This window comes from Plecotus auritus (genome assembly GCF_963455305.1).
Source record: "Plecotus auritus genome assembly, chromosome: 5".
In the NCBI taxonomy this organism is placed as follows: domain Eukaryota; kingdom Metazoa; phylum Chordata; class Mammalia; order Chiroptera; family Vespertilionidae; genus Plecotus; species Plecotus auritus.
Window position 1 is genome coordinate 1,313,768 of NC_137776.1, and position 18,692 is coordinate 1,332,459.

The 18,692-nt window shown below is 58.8% G+C and overlaps 1 protein-coding gene across 1 annotated transcript in view; it reads left to right on the forward strand.

The window, feature by feature from the left end:
• The window catches only part of FAM171B (family with sequence similarity 171 member B), a 39,836-nt gene that overhangs the window by 9,815 nt on the left and 11,329 nt on the right, over positions 1-18,692 (forward strand). The window contains exons 2-6 of the mRNA XM_080669348.1: positions 14,234-14,467; positions 15,405-15,497; positions 15,647-15,805; positions 16,551-16,721; positions 18,268-18,384. Coding sequence (XP_080525474.1) covers positions 14,234-14,467; positions 15,405-15,497; positions 15,647-15,805; positions 16,551-16,721; positions 18,268-18,384 — 774 coding nt within the window. The remainder of the gene's footprint in view (positions 1-14,233; positions 14,468-15,404; positions 15,498-15,646; positions 15,806-16,550; positions 16,722-18,267; positions 18,385-18,692) is intronic.

An 18,692-nucleotide genomic window follows, 5' to 3' on the forward strand; every position in this document is an offset into this window, starting at 1 on the left:
TTTTAAAACATGCTGGCATCAGGATCCTTTTCACTGATGTAACCACTTGTGACATTCTTCTTGGAATTGAGCAGGGGATAGATGCAAAATAAGGAAACGTCAGGCAGAGGCATTTGTAAGCAGAGGTTATCAATACATGCATACACTTTGGATTTTTCATATTAGCTGATCTCGGTGTTTGTCTTATGCTGACCAGAGCCGACTGATGGGTACCTTCACCAGAGTCCAATTACTGGGTTCTGTCCAGAAAATTCTGTCCCCGGGTGCACCGGCAATCCTCTTACAGCCCTGGAGGCATTAGCGGGCCTTGAAATAGCTGTGGCTGAGCCGCTGCTCCTCCTTGCCTCTGTGTGGGGTGCGGATCCTTCGGACGCGGCGGGTGAAGACGGAGAGGGCTTTTCTCGGCAGAATCTAGACATCGATGGCACAGCCGTGGTGGGCGGCGTGTGCCCCGCAGACAGCGGAGAAACGAGCCCCGGGCCTCGGTTAGTGCTCGCTGGCGACGTCCGTCTCTGCACGCGAGATGGAGGAACGGGGGTTGGAAGGGGTTGAGGGTGCCCTGGCCGGTGTGGCCCCTCGTTTGGCCGTGTCCTGTGCGCCGAGCGGTCGCTGGTTCGGTTCCCCGTTGGGGTGTGCGGGAGGCGGCGAAGGGATGTTTCTCTCTCCTTCCCTCCCTCCCACTCTCTGCCTCTCTCTCTCTCAAATCCGTGCACTGGGGTGAGGATTAAAATAACACAGAAAAGCCCTGACCGGTGTGGCTCAGTGGATAGAGCGTCGGCCTGCGGACTGAAGGGTCCCGGGTTCAATTCCGGTCCAGGGCATGTACCTTGGTTGCGGGCACATCCCCAGTGGGAGGTGTGCAGGAGGCGGCTGATCGATGTTTCTCTCTCATCGATGTTTCTAACTCTCTATCCCTCTCCCTTCCTCTCTGTAAAAAATCAATAAAAGATATATTTAAAAAAAATAAATAAAACAGGAAAGTAAAAGGTGACCGTGGAATGTGGGATTCAGAGAAGTCGGGTTTAAGAGCCGTAAGGGAACCTGTCCTCGCTGCCTTACACAGTGCCCCCCTTGGAGAGCGTGAGGAAGGACGAGGCTGAGACCCGTTGGGCAGTGGTTTTCTCCCGAGGGTGCAGCCGCTCCGGGGCCTCCGGGTGCACCGGGATCGTTATAACACGCATGTGAGGGCCGGGAGGAATGGACCCGGGAGCTGGTGGTGGCTGAGGCCAGCGCCAGATTCACTCCGACGGCCCGGTAGGTGGGTTGGGGGGGAGCGCTGTCCCAGATCCTCCCAGTGAGGGGCACCCAGGGGTCTCCCGGGGCTAATGAATGCCTCTGCGCAGGGATAAGCGTGTTTTTATGGTATAAACATGTTTTGATTGTACACCTTACCGATACGTGTTTTTAAACTTTTTTATTTTGGAAAATGTGAAAACTGTAGGAAGCCAATAAAGTAGTATTTAAAAGGAGATTAACCAAAGCACCTGTGTGCACGTATGCATAACCCATGGACACAGCCGATAGTGGGGCAAAGGGGGGCGGATAAAGGGAACATCTCTCAGCAATGAAGATAAATAAATAAAAACCCACACGCGTCACAGCTTTGACAGCGGTCACCCTCAGCTGGGAGATCTGTACCCACACCTCCACCCACTCCCACCACGCGGGTGCTTTTTTCCCTCTGAGGTCAAATACGCTGACGTGCGCACCCCTTGACGTTCTGTCTGACAGATGGGTGTCCACCTGTGCCCGGCACCGGTCCAGACGCGGAGCTTGCACATCACCTCGCTGCCCCCGCGTGGCCCCCCCAGGCAGTGCCTCCTCTGAGCCAGAGGCCACCCCGCCCGAGGGCCTTCCTCATAGGTTAGCGATGCATTTCCCGCTCCCTCCCGTGGACTCACGTGGCACAGACTCTGTGTCAGCTGCTTCTGCTCAGTCCCCTTTCCACGGGGGAGCCCGTGGTTGCCTGTTCCGTAGTTTATTTCTTTTCCTGCTGGATCGTGTTTCACGACAGGAAGGACCGCTGCTTCTGGGGATGGGTATGCGGGTTGCTTCCAGTTTTAGGTATTGTACATGCAGCTGCTACATTCTTTACAGATCTTTGTGTTGACATATCTTCTTTAAAATATATATATATATATTTTGCCCTAACCGGTTTGGCTCAGTGGATAGAGCGTCGGCCTGCGGACTCTGGGGTCCCAGGTTCGATTCCGGTCAAGGGCATGGACCTTGGTTGCGGGCACATCCCAGTGGGGAGTGTGCAGGAGGCAGCTGATCGATGTTGCTCTCTCATCGATGTTTCTAGCTCTCTATCCCTCTCCCTTCCTCTCTGTAAAATATCAATAAAATATTAAAAAAATATTTTTATTGATCTCAGAGAAGAAGGGAGAGGGAGAGAGAGAGAGAAACATTAATGATGAGAGAGAATCATGGATCGGCTGCCTCCTGCACGTCCCGCACTGGGCATTGAGCCCACAACCCCTGCATGTGCCCTTGACCGGAATCGAACCCGGGACCCTTCAGTCTGCAGGCCGGCGCTCTATCCACCGAGCCACACCGGCCAGGGCTGTTTTTGTGTTCTCTTAACGTGTGAAGTGTTCCTGTGCACGTGTGATGTGAAACCAGCAAGCGTGGCATTCACACGACCTCTCCTGCCAGGGCAGCCCCCGACAGGACTGGGCGCTGGGTCGGTCCCCCGGCCTCTGGCTTTTTCACGGCGTCTGCCGAGCGGCCAGCGATGCACCACCGCTGTCTTTAACGAACCCCAGGCCTGTGCCGGCTGTCATGTTCCGCTTTCATCCTGTCATGACCTGGAGGGGTGCCTGACACCTGAATAGCCCTTTGCTCAGACACGTGGCGGCCGACCTGGGAACCCAGCCCCTGGCTCGCCGGTCCGTGAAGGACGGGCTGCTGGATGAAGCTGGTCACTGTCAGAAGGGCTCATGACTCGGAGGCACCGGGACCCCGGGTCTGATTGCAAACCGCAGGCACCCTCAGCAGATGCGGGCCCCCCCGGCGGTTACTAATTTCCAAGGAGGCGGGTGTGAACACTGCGCCCCCCCCCCCCCCACACACACACCTGCTGAAATACATCGGAACCTTGGGTCCCTAAACAGTTCTGGGGTCAGAAGAGAACTTTCAGACGACAGACGGCAGCTGAAATCTGCTTGTCATTGGTACTGTCTTCACCAGGGCTGCTCCAGGCTTTCGGGATCAATGGTGTCACCTCTCCACTCCCTGAAACCCCTATTTCCCCGCCTTTTAAAAAACGTATTTTTTTAAAAATATATTTTATTGATTTTTTACAGAGAGGAAGGGAGAGGGATAGAGAGTTAGAAACATCGATGAGAGAGAAACATCGATCAGCTGCCTCCTGCACACCTCCCACTGGGGACGTGCCCGCAACCAAGGTACATGCCCTTGACCGGAATCGAACCCGGGACCTTTCAGTCCGCAGGCCGACGCTCTATCCACTGAGCAAAACCGGTTTCGGCTAAAAAACGTATTTTATTGATTTCAGAGAGGAAGGGAGAGGGAGGGGGAGAGAAACATGAGTGATGAGAGAGAATCACGGATCGGCTGCCTCCTGCACGCCCCACGCTGGGGATGGAGCCCGCAACCCGGGCCTGTGCCCCGACCGGGAATCCAACCGTGACCTCCTGGTTCCTAGGTGGACGCTCAACCACTGAGCCACACCGGCCGGGCCATTTATTTATTTTTTTAAACAAAACTCGATCACCGATGGCAGAGAGCACCCGTGTGGGCAAGGCAAGGAGACCGCAGGGGGTCGCAGTGTGTACTGGGGGGGGCGTGCGGGGGGCCGTGCGAACACGGCGGTGGAAGAAGTCATGGTGTGGCCATGCCCATGCGCAGGTCTCACCCTGGGCACTGTGAGCGCCGAGTTCTTCCCTCTCCTGCCTTCTGCCGCCTTTATTTTTGTCTCCCGTTCGCACTCGGCTCTGTCACCTCCTGGGCCGGGACGGTCTGCTGCCTCTCGCCCTCCCCTCTTCTCACCGCCCTTCCTGCCACTTCACAGAGCACAGAGACGTCCTTACCCCAACCGGGAACCTTTTTCCTCCTCCAGACTCTGCCCCAGGGCCTCTGACTTTAAAAACAAGTTTTAAATCGACATGGCAAACAAGGGCATTGGACTAACCGTCCTCCTCCTCCTCCGTCCTCCGTAATTGCCAAGTAACAGTTCTCTTTGCCATAATAAAGGGGGGCAGTCAGACACCTTATGAGGCGCTTTAAAAGCTGGGTGACTCTGCCGAAACCGGTGTGGCTCGGTGGCTAGAGCGTCGGCCTGCGGACTGAAGGGTCCCGGGTTCGATCCCGGTCAAGGGCATGTACCTTGGTTGCGGGCACATCCCCAGTGGGAGGTGTGCAGGAGGCAGCTGATCGATGTTTCTAGCTCTCTATCCCTTTCCCTTCCTCTCTGTAAACAATCAATAAAATATATTAAAAAAAAGAAAAAAAAAAGCTGGGCCACTCCTGGGGGAGGCTGGAGAAGGAAGGCCTTGGGGACGAGAGGCCTTGGGGTGGGGGGCCGGTGGGTGCGGGGGGGCGTGGGGCTCAGCTGTGGTCCTCCGGGCGGAGCCCTGGTTTCTGTCTGTTCTGTGGGTTCACCAGGGAGGGCGCTAGGCTGTGTGGTTTGGTGGCGAGAGCACGGGCTTGGGGTTCGGGCATTGGGTCCAATGCCCTGTCTCTTCTTTATTTATTTATTTTTTTAAATATATTTTATTGATTTTTTACAGAGAGGAAGGGAGAGGGATAGAGAGTTAGAAACATCGATGAGAGAGAAACATCGATCAGCTGCCTCCTGCACACTCCCTACTGGGGATGTGCCCGCAACCAAGGTACATGCCCTTGACCGGAATCGAACCCGGGACCCTTCAGTCCGCAGGCCGACGCTCTATCCACTGAGCCACACCGGCCAGGGCTTAACTGTTTTTCTTTTAAAACAACGTGGAGTCAACATTGTCTTTGGAACATTATCTACACACACGAGCAGCATGGTGGACAGCCAGCAGCCGGGGGGCGGGGGAGAGGGGGGGGGGGACAGCGTCTCTCATCACATCGTCCCTTTTGTGCTGCTGAGAAGACAGATGGGCCCTTAAGAGAGACTGAATGGCAACAGCCTTTCTAGTTCTCTTTTTGCGTCCAGAAAACCTGAACGCCGACTAGAATATTCTCAGCCTAGAAACAGCCCGCGGAGGCTGGCGGGCCCCGAGGACCTTGTGTCGGAGGGGAGGGACAGGGTTCCTTCTCTGGAAAGGACAAGCTGCTGGCGGCTCCCCTCCCTGCCGGCCCGGCGCCCTGCTGACGCGGCTGGTTTGCCTGTTAAAATGGTGAGTCTCCCGCACACACTCTTCTTGGACTCGATCCTGCCGCAGAGCCGACGAAGTCCTGTTGGTTCTTCGGAACCGACATCCGGGGAGGAGTGAACGGCCTCTCTCTCGTGTTGCGGTCACTCCGGCCCTCATGGGACGGCTGATGGGTGAACGGATGGAGGAGCGTATGGGTCAGGCCTGGGGAATGGGGTCCCGTGGAAGTCCGGGCCTTGGAATTTTCCAGTTGGTCTGGCCCCCGGCCTCCAACCCCGCGAAGGTTTTCCGATGGGGACGGCGCTGACAGCTGAGATCACACGGGGCGGGGTTCTGATGGAAAGGGGGTGAAGGAGGGAACGGGGCGCCCCACGTCCGTCCGTCCGTCTGGGGAAGGGGTGGCGCTGTCCTTTCTCGAAGGCGGCGGCAGGGGCGCCGGGGACTGTGGCCCCACGGAGCCCATCGGGAGCCCCACGGAGCCCATCGGGAGCCCCACGGAGCCATCAGGAGCCGACGGCCAGTTCCTCCTGCTGCCTTTTCCGTCCAAATGAAAGTAAAATGCAGACGAACAGCAAGGCCTGGAGCAGCCGTGGGCAAACTTTTTGACTCGAGGGCCACCAGGGGTTCTTAAACTGGACCGGAGGGCCGGAACAAAAGCATGGATGGAGTGTTTGTGTGAACTGATATAAATTCAAAGGAAAGGAGCGGAGGGGAGAGCAAGAGAACCGGATAGAACAGCCGGATCCGGCCCGCGGGCCGTAGTTTGCCCACGGCTGGCCGGGAGGGTGGTTGGGCGGAAACACAGCACGCGGTTTGGGATGATCTCGGGCCTCGCACTGACCCCGAGCGAAGGGCTTGGCTTCGGGGGGCGTCCGTTTGTGGTGGGGGCGGGCGGGGCAGGGAGGAGCTGACCTGGGCTCGGGCGGGGACCACGGGGGCAGCTCCTGAGTGGGTGGGCCCCCCGGTGGGGCTTCGCCTCTGGATCGGCCTGGGTGGCACTGATTGGCATGGGTGGCCAAGGCGAATACGGCAGCTGGGTCCACGTGGGTGGCCGCGGGAATGTGAGCTCTGACCTCTGACCTCTGTCACGAGCCCGTGACTGCAGGCTTCGCAGTGGAGGAGGAGGAGCAGGGCCGAGCGCTTTGGAGGCGGCCGCTGAGGGCGACGCGGCCCCGAAGGCCTGGAGGGCGGCGGGGTGCACGCAGGACGGGAGGGCGTCGGAGATGGGTCAGCCTTTCCGCTGGAAAACCGTGACGGACGTGCGCCCACGTCTCACGTGGCTTTTCGGGGTCTTGTCTTGTTTTCCTCACTCGGCCTCATGTTTGGGGACGGTCACATCTGGTTAATCCGATTTCCCTGCTGCATCCTGTTCGCTGCACAGCCAGCCGGGGGGGGGGGGGCAGCGGGCGTCTCCACGGTTTGCTGTTTCGCAGTGACCGCCCCCCCCAAGGGCTCTCCTTCGACGCCTGTTGAACCCCTCAAAGCCTGTGTCTGTCCACGCTGTTGGCAGTTCTCACGAACCTCAGAGGGAGGGTTGGGGGCGAGCGGGGGGAAGAGGTACAGGGGTGGGCAAACTTTTTGACTCGAGGGCCACCATGGGTTCTTAAACTGGACCGGAGGGCTGGAGCAAAAGCATGGATGGAGTGTTTGTGTGAACTAATATAAATTCAAAGTAAAGGAGCGGAGGGGAGAGCAAGAGAACCGGATAGAACAGCCGAACGGGCCGGATCCGGCCCGCGGGCCGTGGTTTGCCCACGGCTGGGTTAGCATCTGTGCGGAACCCAGGGGCACGGATGGCTGGGTGGGCAAGGCCTGGGGGGGGGTGGACAGAAGGGGTCGGCGGGGGAGAACGGGTGCAGCAGAGAAACGGGTCGCTGGGCTCCGAATGGCGTCTGCATTTTCCGTGTGTCCTGGACGACACGTCGCTGTCAAAGTGGGTGCACAGTGTGCAGGTTCCTGGTTGTAGGTAAGTGCCCAGGGGGAGCCGAGCGTGCCCCCCAAAGCATGCCTTTTGGGGTGTTGGTTATTTTAAGGCGGGCACTCTGAGAAACGGAGGCTCAGGAGCAACCTTTGACCTTCCCCTAGCGGCGTAAAAGACGGTGGTTAGAGGCCCTGCTACGGAAGGTGCTGTCTATTCAGGGACAACAGTGGTTTCACGGGGCTGGTGTGACGGGCGGGGGGGGGGGGGCGCGGTGTGAGGGGGGGGCGGTGTGACGGGGGGCGGTGTGACGGGGGTGTGTATGACGGGGGGGTGGGGCAGTGTGGCGGGGGGGGCAGTGTGATGGGGGTGTGGGGCGGTGTGACGGGGGTGTGTATGACGGGGGGGTGGGGCAGTGTGACGGGGGGGCAGTGTGACGGGGGGGGCAGTGTGATGGGGGTGTGTATGACGGGGGCGGTGTGACGGGGGAGGGCGGTGTGACGGGGGTGTGTATGACGGGGGGGTGGGGCAGTGTGGCGGGGGGGGCAGTGTGATGGGGGTGTGGGGCGGTGTGACGGGGGTGTGTATGACGGGGGGTGGGGCAGTGTGACGGGGGGGCAGTGTGACGGGGGGGCAGTGTGATGGGGGTGTGTATGACAGGGGGGCGGTGTGACGGGGGAGGGCGGTGTGACGGGGGAGGGTGGTGTGACGGGGGAGGGTGGTGCGACAGGGGGCGGTGTGATGGGGGCCGTGTGACGGGGCAGCAGGGCCATTTGCTCCAAGTCCTCCGTGGCGCCCCCCCCCCCCCCCCCCCCGGCCAGGTGGCCCAGCAAACAGCTGTCACTCAGCAGGGACGTTTCCTCCGCTTGTCCGTCGCTTCTCATCAGAACGGGTGACCTCGGTGCGGCCCTTGAATGTGGTGTGGACGTGGCTGATGTCCACGTTTGGTGTCCCTGCGGGTCAAGCTCCGTGTGTTTATGGGGGAAACAGGAGTCCACGGTGTCTTCCTTCGTTGGTTAGCGCTGGGGCAGGTTTGGCAACGTGTCTTTGTTGTGGGACGAGTTACAGACGCCCCTCTCTCCCCAGGGCGCCCCCCCCCGCCCCCCCCCCCCCCAGGCCTTCACCGGGACACACAGGCATCCTGTGTCCAGGGAGGAACGTGTTGTGGGAACACGAGGCTGTGAAGGTGCCTGGACGCCGCGGAGAAGAGGCTCGTTCCGCAGAGAAACCGGGAAGAAGCGGTTCCCCGCGGGCTGGCCGACACCCACAGTGTGGCTGCAGAGGAGAGGGGTCCCGTGCTCCTGACGGGCATGGGGTTGTCCCGCGTGAGCCCAGCACGGCCGGCTCGGGGTCTGGCCGCGTTCTCAGCCCTCGCCGCACGCGGGCCGCCGGCCTGGCTCGTGTGGCCCCACCGGGACGCGGTGCCCGCTGATGGCTTTCTCAGGCCCCCTCGGCACCCCCTCCCTGTGACCGTGCGGGTCTGGGAGTCTCGCCACCTCGCTCGGTCCGCGCGTCCGTCCTGTGCTGAGCGCGCGGCTCTCCAGCAGCTTCAGGCCTTGCTCGTGGGTGTGGGTCTTAGTTTCTCTTCTCTCCACGTTAGATGGTCTGTTCCTGAGGGTGCTGGTGACGCCATTGGCTGTCGGCCCTTTTTAAACCAGGGTGACACACGGAGAAGAAGGTCAGGCGGGCACGCCGTGATGGTTGTGATCAAGTGACAGGGAGCGTGCTGTGTGCCTGGGAAGCTGGACATGCAGTGGGGAGGGGCGTGTCGTCAGGGTACAGGTGCCCCTGGGGTGGAAAATCACGTCTGTAACCACAGACTCTGCCTGTCCAGATGCCCCAGGGGCTCTGAGGGAGGGAGACCTGGGGGGGGAGGGGCTCTGAGGGAGGGAGACCTGGGGGGGGAGGGGCTCTGAGGGAGGGAGACCCGGAGGGGGAGGGGCTCTGAGGGAGGGAGACCTGGAGGGGGAGGGGCTCTGAGGGAGGGAGACCTGGAGGGGGAGGGACCCTGAGGGAGGGAGACCTGGAGGGGGAGGGGCTCTGAGGGAGGGAGACCTGGAGGGGGAGGGGCTCTGAGGGAGGGAGACCTGGAGGGGGAGGGAGACCCGGAGGGGGAGGGGCTCTGAGGGAGGGAGACCCGGAGGGGGAGGGGCTCTGAGGGAGGGAGACCTGGAGGGGGAGGGGCTCTGAGGGAGGGAGACCTGGAGGGGGAGGGACCCTGAGGGAGGGAGACCTGGAGGGGGAGGGGCCCTGAGGGAGGGAGACCTGGAGGGGGAGGGGCTCTGAGGGAGGGAGACCTGGAGGGGGAGGGAGACCTGGAGGGGGAGGGGCTCTGAGGGAGGGAGACCTGGAGGGGGAGGGACCCTGAGGGAGGGAGACCTGGAAGGGGAGGGAGACCTGGAGGGGGAGGGGCTCTGAGGGAGACCTGGAGGGGGAGGGGCTCTGAGGGGGAGGGGCTCTGAGGGGGGGAGACCTGGAGGGGGAGGGAGGCCTGGAGGGGGAGGGGCTCTGAGGGGGGGAGACCTGGGGGGAGGGACTCTGAGGTGGGGAGACCTGGAGGGGGAGGGGCTCTGAGGGAGGGAGGCCTAGAGGGGGAGGGGCTCTGAGGGAGGGAGGCCTGGAGGGGGAGGGGCTCTGAGGGAGGGAGACCTGGAGGGGGAGGGGCTCTGAGGGAGGGAGACCTGGCGGGGGAGGGGCTCTGAGGGAGACCTGGCGGGGATGGGGGTGTGGGTGTGGGTGCTCCTGGCGGCCGGAGGCTGTGCCCTGGTCCCACGCGAGCACAGTCTCCGGAGCGTCCTCTTCTAAGCCACGGCAGGTCATCCTTTGTCGTGTTTCCCTTTAAGGGGGAGACGAGCTGTTTGCGCCCCTGGAATTGTTTGGACCAGGCTTTCCGCCGAGGGTTCGGCTTTGTTTTGATTTTAATGCCGCTTTTGCTGCTGCTTGTGTGAGGCTGCACCGCCCAGGCGGAGGCGGGAGGGTGCGGAGGCAGGAGGTGAGGGACGGGGGGGGTGAGGGACGGGGGGGCCAGCGAATGGGCACCCCCCTCAGCTCTGGGGCCGCCTGCGCAGGAGGAGGCGGTGAGCTGGTAAACAGTGATGAAACCGGACCCCGGAGGCTTCTCCCGGAGGGACGTGGGCTGGGAGGGACGTGGGCTGGGAGGGACGTGGGCTGGGGGGGACGTGGGCTGGGGGGGACGTGGGCTGGGAGGGACGTGGGCTGGGGGGACGTGGGCTGGGAGGGACGTGGGCTGGGAGGGAGGTGGGCTGGGAGGGACGTGGGCTGGGAGGGACGTGGGCTGGGAGGGACGTGGGCTTGGAGGGACGTGGGCTGGGAGGGACGTGGGCTGGGAGGGACGTGGGCTGGGAGGGACGTGGGCTGGGAGGGACGTGGGCTTGGAGGGACGTGGGCTGGGACTGGAGTGGAGGGACGTGGGCTGGGAGGGACGTGGGCTGGGACTGGAGTGGAGGGACGTGGGCTGGGAGGGACGTGGGCTGGGACTGGAGTGGAGGGACGTGGGCTGGGAGGGACGTGGGCTGGGACTGGAGTGGAGGGACGTGGGCTGGGAGGGACGTGGGCTGGGACTGGAGTGGAGGGACGTGTGGCTGGGAGGGACGTGTGGCTGGGACGCTGGGACTGGAGTGCAGGGACGTGTGGCTGGGAGGGACGTGGGCTGGGAGGGACGTGGGCTGGGAGGGACGCGGGGCTGGGAGGGACGTGTGGCTGGGACTGGAGTCAGGGATCCGGCTGTTCATCTGCGGGTCTTCCTTCTTCTCTGGGCAGTTGAGCTGCGGGGCCGGCGGGAGATGGGGTGGGAGACGGGGCGGGAGACGCCTGGCGGGAGTGTGTCAGATGAACCTGGACAGTTTCACTGCTGAATTGTTGTCTGAAGTTTCTAGCTCTGGACCTGGGCTGTGCGTGCGTGTGTGTGTGTGTGTGTGTGTGTGTGTCTGCGTGCACGCGTGTGTATCACACACATATCAGTCGTTTTCTCCACTCTGAGCTCCTCTCAGGCCGGCGAGTGTCCTGGGTCTGTAAGGTGACCTGAGGCCCAGGCGTGGGGTCCCCAGAGGGAAGACGAGTGGGTCGCCGAGGTGTGACCTTCACAGGTCACCTGTTCTGACTTCGGTTTTCGCTTTCTCAGCACCTGTATGACGTGAATATTATTATGACCGCGTGTGAAATAGGAAACCTCCATCCTGCAGGGGAGGTTTTAGAAAGCAGCCCACAAACCAGTCCCAGCCTCCGCGCCAGCCCTAGCGTCTGATTTCGGCAGCCGCGCTTCACCAGGACGGAGCAGCTGGCACCGGCGGGGTTTTTAAGACCCGGGGTGAGCTGACCTTCTACAGCACATGGGGTGTGCCCACAAACCCAGAGGCTCCGAAGTGTGGCTCAGTGGATAGAGCGTCGGCCTGCGGACTGAAGGGTCCCGGGTTCGATTCCGGTCAAGGGCATGGACCTTGGTTGCGGGCACATCCCCAGTGGGAGGTGTGCAGGAGGCGGCTGATCGATGTTTCTCTCTCGTCGATGTTTCTAACTCTATCCCTCTCCCTTCCTCTCTGTAAAAAATCAATAAAATATATTTTAAAAAAATAAATAAAGGGCAGCTTTATTGCGATATAATTGGACACGTTTTGACATATAAACGTTCTTCAAAGTATCACCACCACCAAGGTGGTGAATACACTCATCACCCCCAAAGTTTCCTGGTCACCACCCCCCGCCCCCATCTCTCCATCCTTCCTGAACCAACCACTGACCCAATTATTATTTTTTTTAATGTATTTTATTGATTTTTTACAGAAAGGAAGGGAGAGGGATAGAGAGTTAGAAACATCGATCAGCTGCCTCCTGCACACCCCCCACTGGGGACATGCCCGCAGCCAAGGTACATGCCCTTGACCGGAACCGAACCCGGGACCCTTCAGTCCGCAGGCCGACGCTCTATCCACTGAGCCACACCGGTTTCGGCAATTATTGTCACTATAAAACAGGTGGAATTTTCTAGAATTTTGTACATGGACCCATACAATACGTGCTCTCTGTAGTTGGTATTCTTTCACTAAGCGTGGTTATTGTGAGCGTCCTCCTTGCCGTTGTGTGTTGGTAGAAGGTTCCGTTTCGTTGCCGAACCCAGGACCTTGTGTGGTCCCACCAAGGTTTACCTGCTCATCGGTGGATGGACGTTTTGGGGGTCTAAGTTCCTGCTATCAAAGACGAAGCTGCTGTCCACGTTCATACACGAGTCTCTGTGTTGACAAGCGCGTTCCTTATCCTGGGGTAAAAGCTGAGGAGGGCCATGGTGGGAGATCGGGTTGCCATCGGGACGAGCCCTGGTCCCCTCACCCTTCGCTGCGTGCCCTCTCCGTCTCCTGGGCGCCATAGCCTTGGTGGGGAACACTGTCCTCCCTGCCTTTGCCCTCGGGTCGGAGCGGCCCAGCGAACATCCCGTGTGTAGGTTCTTCCCGACGTCGTTCAGGTTCTTGCTTTGGAAGCCGGCAGCCGCCTCTGACTCGGAGGACAAGGAACAGAGGGATTTGGGAGGGATGATCAGGCTCGCAGCTCAGCAGCTGCACCTCCAGCTTGTGGAAGGAGGGGGACCAGGAATGTGGGAACCCCGTGGGTAGGGGCTCACAGAGTCTCAGAGGGTTCAGTCAGGGGTGGGCAAACTTTTGGACTCGAGGGCCACCATGGGTTCTTAAACTGGACCGGAGGGCCGGAACCAAAGCATGGATGGAGTGTTTGTGTGAACGAATATAAATTCAAAGTAAAGGAGCGGAGGGAAGAGCAAGAGAACCGGATAGAACAGCCAGATCCGGCCCGCGGGCCGTCGTTTGCCCACGGCTGGTTCAGCTCCAGCAGCCTGAGCCTCTGAGTGTATCTTTTTTTAAATTAAATATATTTTCATTGATTTTAGAGAGGAAGGGAGAGGGAGAGAGCGATAGAAACATCAGTGATGAGAGAGAATCATGGGTCACCTGCCCCCTGCACGCCCCACACTGGGGATCGAGCCCACAACCCGGGCCTGTGCCCTGGCCAGGAATTGAACCCTGACCTCCTGGTTTCTAGGTCGATGCTCAGCCATGGATCCACGCCGGCCGTTTTTTTGTTAGTTTGTTTTGTTTTTGGTCGTGTTTGATTTTTTCCATTGTCTCTTAGCCTCTGTGTGTCTTTACTCCCGTTTCGAAGTCCTGGCAAAGTCTCTCCGGCCCCGTCACGAGATGCTACATGCTGGTGGCCCAGGCCCGTGTCTGGGGGGTGGGGGCAGGCGGCCGGGGACCCGTTTGGACTCGAGCAGCCGCTACTTGTCCCCCACACGTAACCGTTTTCTGCACCAAGCGGGCCGCGCGGGTACCTTTGGGTTAGAGCCCACCTTGTCACAGACACTCCGGCCTTTCAGTTTCCCGAGCGTCACACCTCCCATTGGGGCGGGAGCCATGGCTGAGCATCGGGAGAAAGGGAACCCTCCCCGCCCTCCTGACGCCGCTGTTCCTGTCTGAGGGTTTGGCCAGCCTTGGGCAAATGACGGCCCGCGGGCCGGATCCGGCTGTTCTATCCGTTCTCTTGCTCTCCCCTCCGCTCCTTTACTTTGAATTTATATTCGTTCACACAAACACTCCATCCATGCTTTTGTTCCGGCCCTCCGGTCCAGGTTAAGAACCCATGGTGGCCCTCGAGTCAGAAAGTTTGCCCACCCCTGGTTTAGGCTCACCACGACGGTCACAGGCACACATTCCTTGAGGAGACAGTGGTGTGACCCCCAGACTCCCTGTAACCCGCATAGAGAGGGCTTCGGAGCCCCTCGCATGCGTGGAGTTTTAGGAAGCATTGAATCTGCCGGGAGGTTTCCCGCCGCCTCCCGTGGATCCACTCACACATCCCTGCCCCCCGCGTTTCCCAGCCGCTTGCCCGGCCGCCCGCGGGCCTGGAGGCGTGTCGACGCCGGGGACACGCGCTCCAGGGTCTGAGGCCGCTCTCCGCCGCTTCCCCCCAGGGTCTGTGTTCACGCTGAAGGTCCAGGTGAATGACATCATCAGCCGCCAGCCCCTGAGCCGGGCGGCGGTCGAGGTGTTTGTCAACCACACGAAGACGAATTCCACCGTGACCGGGAGCCACGGCGCCGCGCTGATCCGCGTGCCCTACGCGCCGGGCCTGGGCCTCAGCATCCTGGCGCACAAGGTCGGCTACGTGCTGGCCCCGCTGGCCTGGAGGCCCGGCCGGATGCCAAGTAAGCGCGGGGCGGGGTCCCCATCCCAGCCGCGCCCTCTCTGCGGGGCCTGGGGTTCTGGTTACCGCGCAGGAATGTCTGCGTGGCCAGTGTAACGTGGGTTAGAAAGGAGTGCCCTTTTCTTTTCCTTCCAGATACATTTGTACTAGAGGCCCGGTGCACGGAATTCATGCACGGGGCGGGGGGTGGGTGTCCCTCAGCCCAGCCTGCACCCTCTCCAATCTGGGACATCCCTCTCACAATCCAGGACTGCTGGCTCCCAATTGCTCGCCTGCCTGCCTTCCTGATTGCCCCTAACCACTTCTGCCTGCCAGCCTGATCACCCCCTAACCACTCCCCTGCCAGCCTGATGGATGCCTAACTGCTCCCCTGCCAGCCTGTTTGCCCCTAACTGCCCTCCCCTGCAGGCCTGGTCCCCCCCAACTGCCCTCCCCTGCAGGCCTGATCACCCACAACTGCCCTCCCCTGCTGGCCTGATCACCCACAACTGCCCTCCCCTGCTGGCCATCTTGTGGTGGCCATCTTGTGTCCACATGGGGGCAGGATCTTTGACCACATGGGGGCAGCCATCTTGTGTGTTGGAGTGATGGTCAATTTGCATATTACTCTTTTATTAGATAGGATTGATTTCTGAGAGGAAGGGAGAGGGAGAGAGAGATGGAAACATCCATGATGAGAGAGAATCATGGACCGGCTGCCTCCTGCACACCCCACAGTGGGGATTGAGCCCGCCACCCACGCATGTGCCCTGACCGGGAACCAAACCCTGACCTCCTGGCTCATAGGTAGACGCACAGCCCCACCGGCCTGGCTCACAGTTTGCTTTTTTACCCCTTTTTAGGGCCTTGCTGGAGCAGACCCATGCATGTCTGCCTCCCCCTCCCTCCCCCCCCCCCCCAGGCTCAATAACGTCTTTCGATTGTGCTATGTTTCGCAGTCTATTCATCAGTGACACTTTCGCTGTTCCCGCAAAGCCAAGCCAATATATGGCTATTTGAAGACACCGTTTTAATTACTGGAAAACTAGCGGGTAAGTATAACGCTTTTTCCGCGGCTGACAAGTACCCGGTCGAAGCGGTTATTATGAGCACTGCACGTGTCCAGTGACGAGTCACGTGGACCCTAAGGCGGGAAACCTAAATGGATCAGGTTGTGTTTTGTTTTTTTTTCTTCTTCCAGAGGCCAAATCTCAGCCAAGTGTTCAGTTTTCAAAAGCCTTCATCACCCTCCCGGACAGCCACCACTTCAGCAACCTGACCGGCTACCTGACCGTCCTGCAGCAGTTCTTGAAGACGGACGGTTTTGTGTACACGTCCGGGATCACTCTGGATAAGTCAGGTGCTGTCTCCTTGTACACAGGACGGTCACCTGTAGAAGAACGTACCCCAGCCTCTCATCAGAGCTGTCACAGCGACGTAGGGTGGACGCTCGCTGCCGCTCCGGGGTGCGCCTGGCACCTCTGAAACACAGCCCCGTGGTTAAGATGCTACCAGCACTCGATCCCCCGTGTGCAGGGGGAGAAAGGTTAAACAATGCCTTCTGCACGCCCTGTTCCAAATTTTACCTAGAAGAGGTCAAGACAGGTGTCGAAAGTAGTAATGATTATTGTGACCTTGTAAATTAAAAAAGACGTTTAAAAATGGAAATGCGATTTAGAGAAATTTGCACTCGTCTTTTTTTTTTTTTTTTAAATATATTTTATTGATATGTTACAGAGAGGAAGGGAGAGGGAGAGAGAGCTAGAAACATCGATGAGAGAGAGACATCGATCAGCTGCCTCCTGCACACCTCCCACTGGGGATGTGCCCGCAACCAAGGTACGTGCCCTTGACCGGAATTGAACCCGGGACCCCTCAGTCCGCAGGCCGACGCTCTATCCACTGAGCCACACTGGTTTCGGCTGCACTCGTCTTTTTATAACCTGACCTTCTGTTCATCCTCATCCAATGGATGAGACGTGTCAGGGATGGACAGCTCTGGCTGAACGAGAGGAACTAGGTATTTGGGCCCACATGAATGTTGCTGATATGTACCTACAACCCGTGTTTTATGGAAGATTTTAATACATGGCCTCTCTTTTCAGGGTTTGAAAGCATCGAGCTGACGCCCCTCGCCGCGGTGTGTGTGAAGATCTATTCGGGGGGCAGGGAACTCCAGGTGGCCGGCTCCGTTCAGCTTTCTCTCCCGCTTCTCCGCACCCAGGACGTGAGGGCGGGGGACCACGTCCCTGCCTGGACGTTCGACATGGACACAGGTGTGTGACGAGAGCGCGACGTTCTTTTTTTTATTTTTTTTTATTTTTATTTTTTTTAAATACATTTTATTGATTTTTTACAGAGAGGAAGGGAGAGGGAGAGAGAGCTAGAAACATCGATGAGAGAGAAACATCGATCAGCTGCCTCCTGCACACCTCCTACTGGGGATGTGCCCGCAACCAAGGTACATGCCCTTGACCGGAATCGAACCCGGGACCTTTCAGTCCGCAGGCCGACGCTCTATCCACTGAGCCACACCGTTCAGGACGAGAGCGCGATGTTCTGAACGCTTTGCTTGTGGATGTTTGATCGTAGGAGCAGATCTCGCTGCGCTTTCATTTCAGCTTCGTTGAAGTGTCGTTGACAAGTGAAGTTTCTCTGTCTCCACGTGGAATAAAGTAACTCACAAGGCCTCCTCGTATGGAAAACAGCCCACTCACCGGCGTGGTTTCTGAGCAGACCCCTTACTCGGGCCTCAGTTTCCCGCACGTTGAGTGAGCGGTGGTTTGAAATCACTTGGAAGAAGAAGATCTTCTTGTTTGAGTCCTGACTTCAGGCGACTCCTTCTGGCAAAGGCCTTTGTCTCTGCTGCACCTTCCAGCAGAAAGAATTTTTGGGTTGATTTATATCACCTTTGCAAACACTGCATACACTATCCCTGCTTAATGGGAATTCCCAAACAGGCGACAGATAACCAACCACCTGCTGATAAGGTTGGATTTCACGACTCACATCCTTAAGATAATCTCAATAGGCACCGTTTAAATCTATGTGTATTGATGTCAGAGAGGAAGGCAGAGGGAGAGAGAGGTAAAACGTCAATGATGAGAGAGAATCATGGATCGGCTGCCTCCTGCACGCCCCCCACTGGGGATCGAGCCCACAACCCGGGCCTGTGCCCTGACCGGGAATTGAACCCTGACCTCCTGGTTCATAGGTCAACACTCAACCCCTGAGCCATGCCGGCCGGGCTGAATAGGCACAATTTATTTATTTATTTACTTATTTATTTATTAAATATATTTTATTGATTTTTTACAGAGAGGAAGGGGGAGGGATAGAGAGTTAGAAACATCGATGAGAGAGAAACATCGATCAGCTGTCTCCTGCACACCTCCCACTGGGGATGTGCCCGCAACCAAGGTCCATGCCCTTGACCGGAATCGAACCCGGGACCCTTCAGTCCGCAGGCCGACGCTCTATCCACTGAGCCACACCGGTTTGGGCTCAATAGGCACCATTTAAACGCTATCTGGAGAGTTACGATTTCCTGAAACATCCTGTATTTATTTGCGATGATTTTATTTTGTGTAGCCGTAACAAATCATTCCCATTACTTTGTTGAACGTCTCATTATCATAGGTACTGCCGTGCCGTGTAACGTACGACGTGTATCTTATCCCCTGGTGACATATCGCTACGGTTTTCGTAATTTCTGAAGAAGCCCTGCCGGCGACTCTGTGCGTGACCATCAGCACACTCTGTCAGCTGGGACGAGAGCGACAGAGGCTAACCGTGTGGCGTGTTCCTCACCTTTCCCTCCAGGTACTTGGATCAGCCACGGCCGGGGCACCGTCAAGGACCATCACAACCATTTAATTTGGACATACGACGCGCCGCACCTGGGCTACTGGATAGCAGCTCCGCTTCCAGGAACGAGAGGTTTGTAAACATGGAAGAGAACGTGATTAAACACACGACCCGGCAGCCGCACGGGCACTGACACCCCCGACCTCGTCATGAGCATCGCGCTCCCCGCGGGGCAGCACGCGATGGCTCCCGGGCCTGGGTCTCCGCTTCGCGCGCTTCACGTTCATGAGAGAAGTTGGGCTCCGTGAACTCGAAGGCCTCTCGGAGCTACGATAGCTGGTGAACGGGAAGTCTGTTCGGGTCAAGTCTTTCTCTCTCTCTCTCTCTCTCTCTCTCTCTCTCTCTCTCTGTCTCTCTCTGTCGTTCCTTTCTCTTTTTTT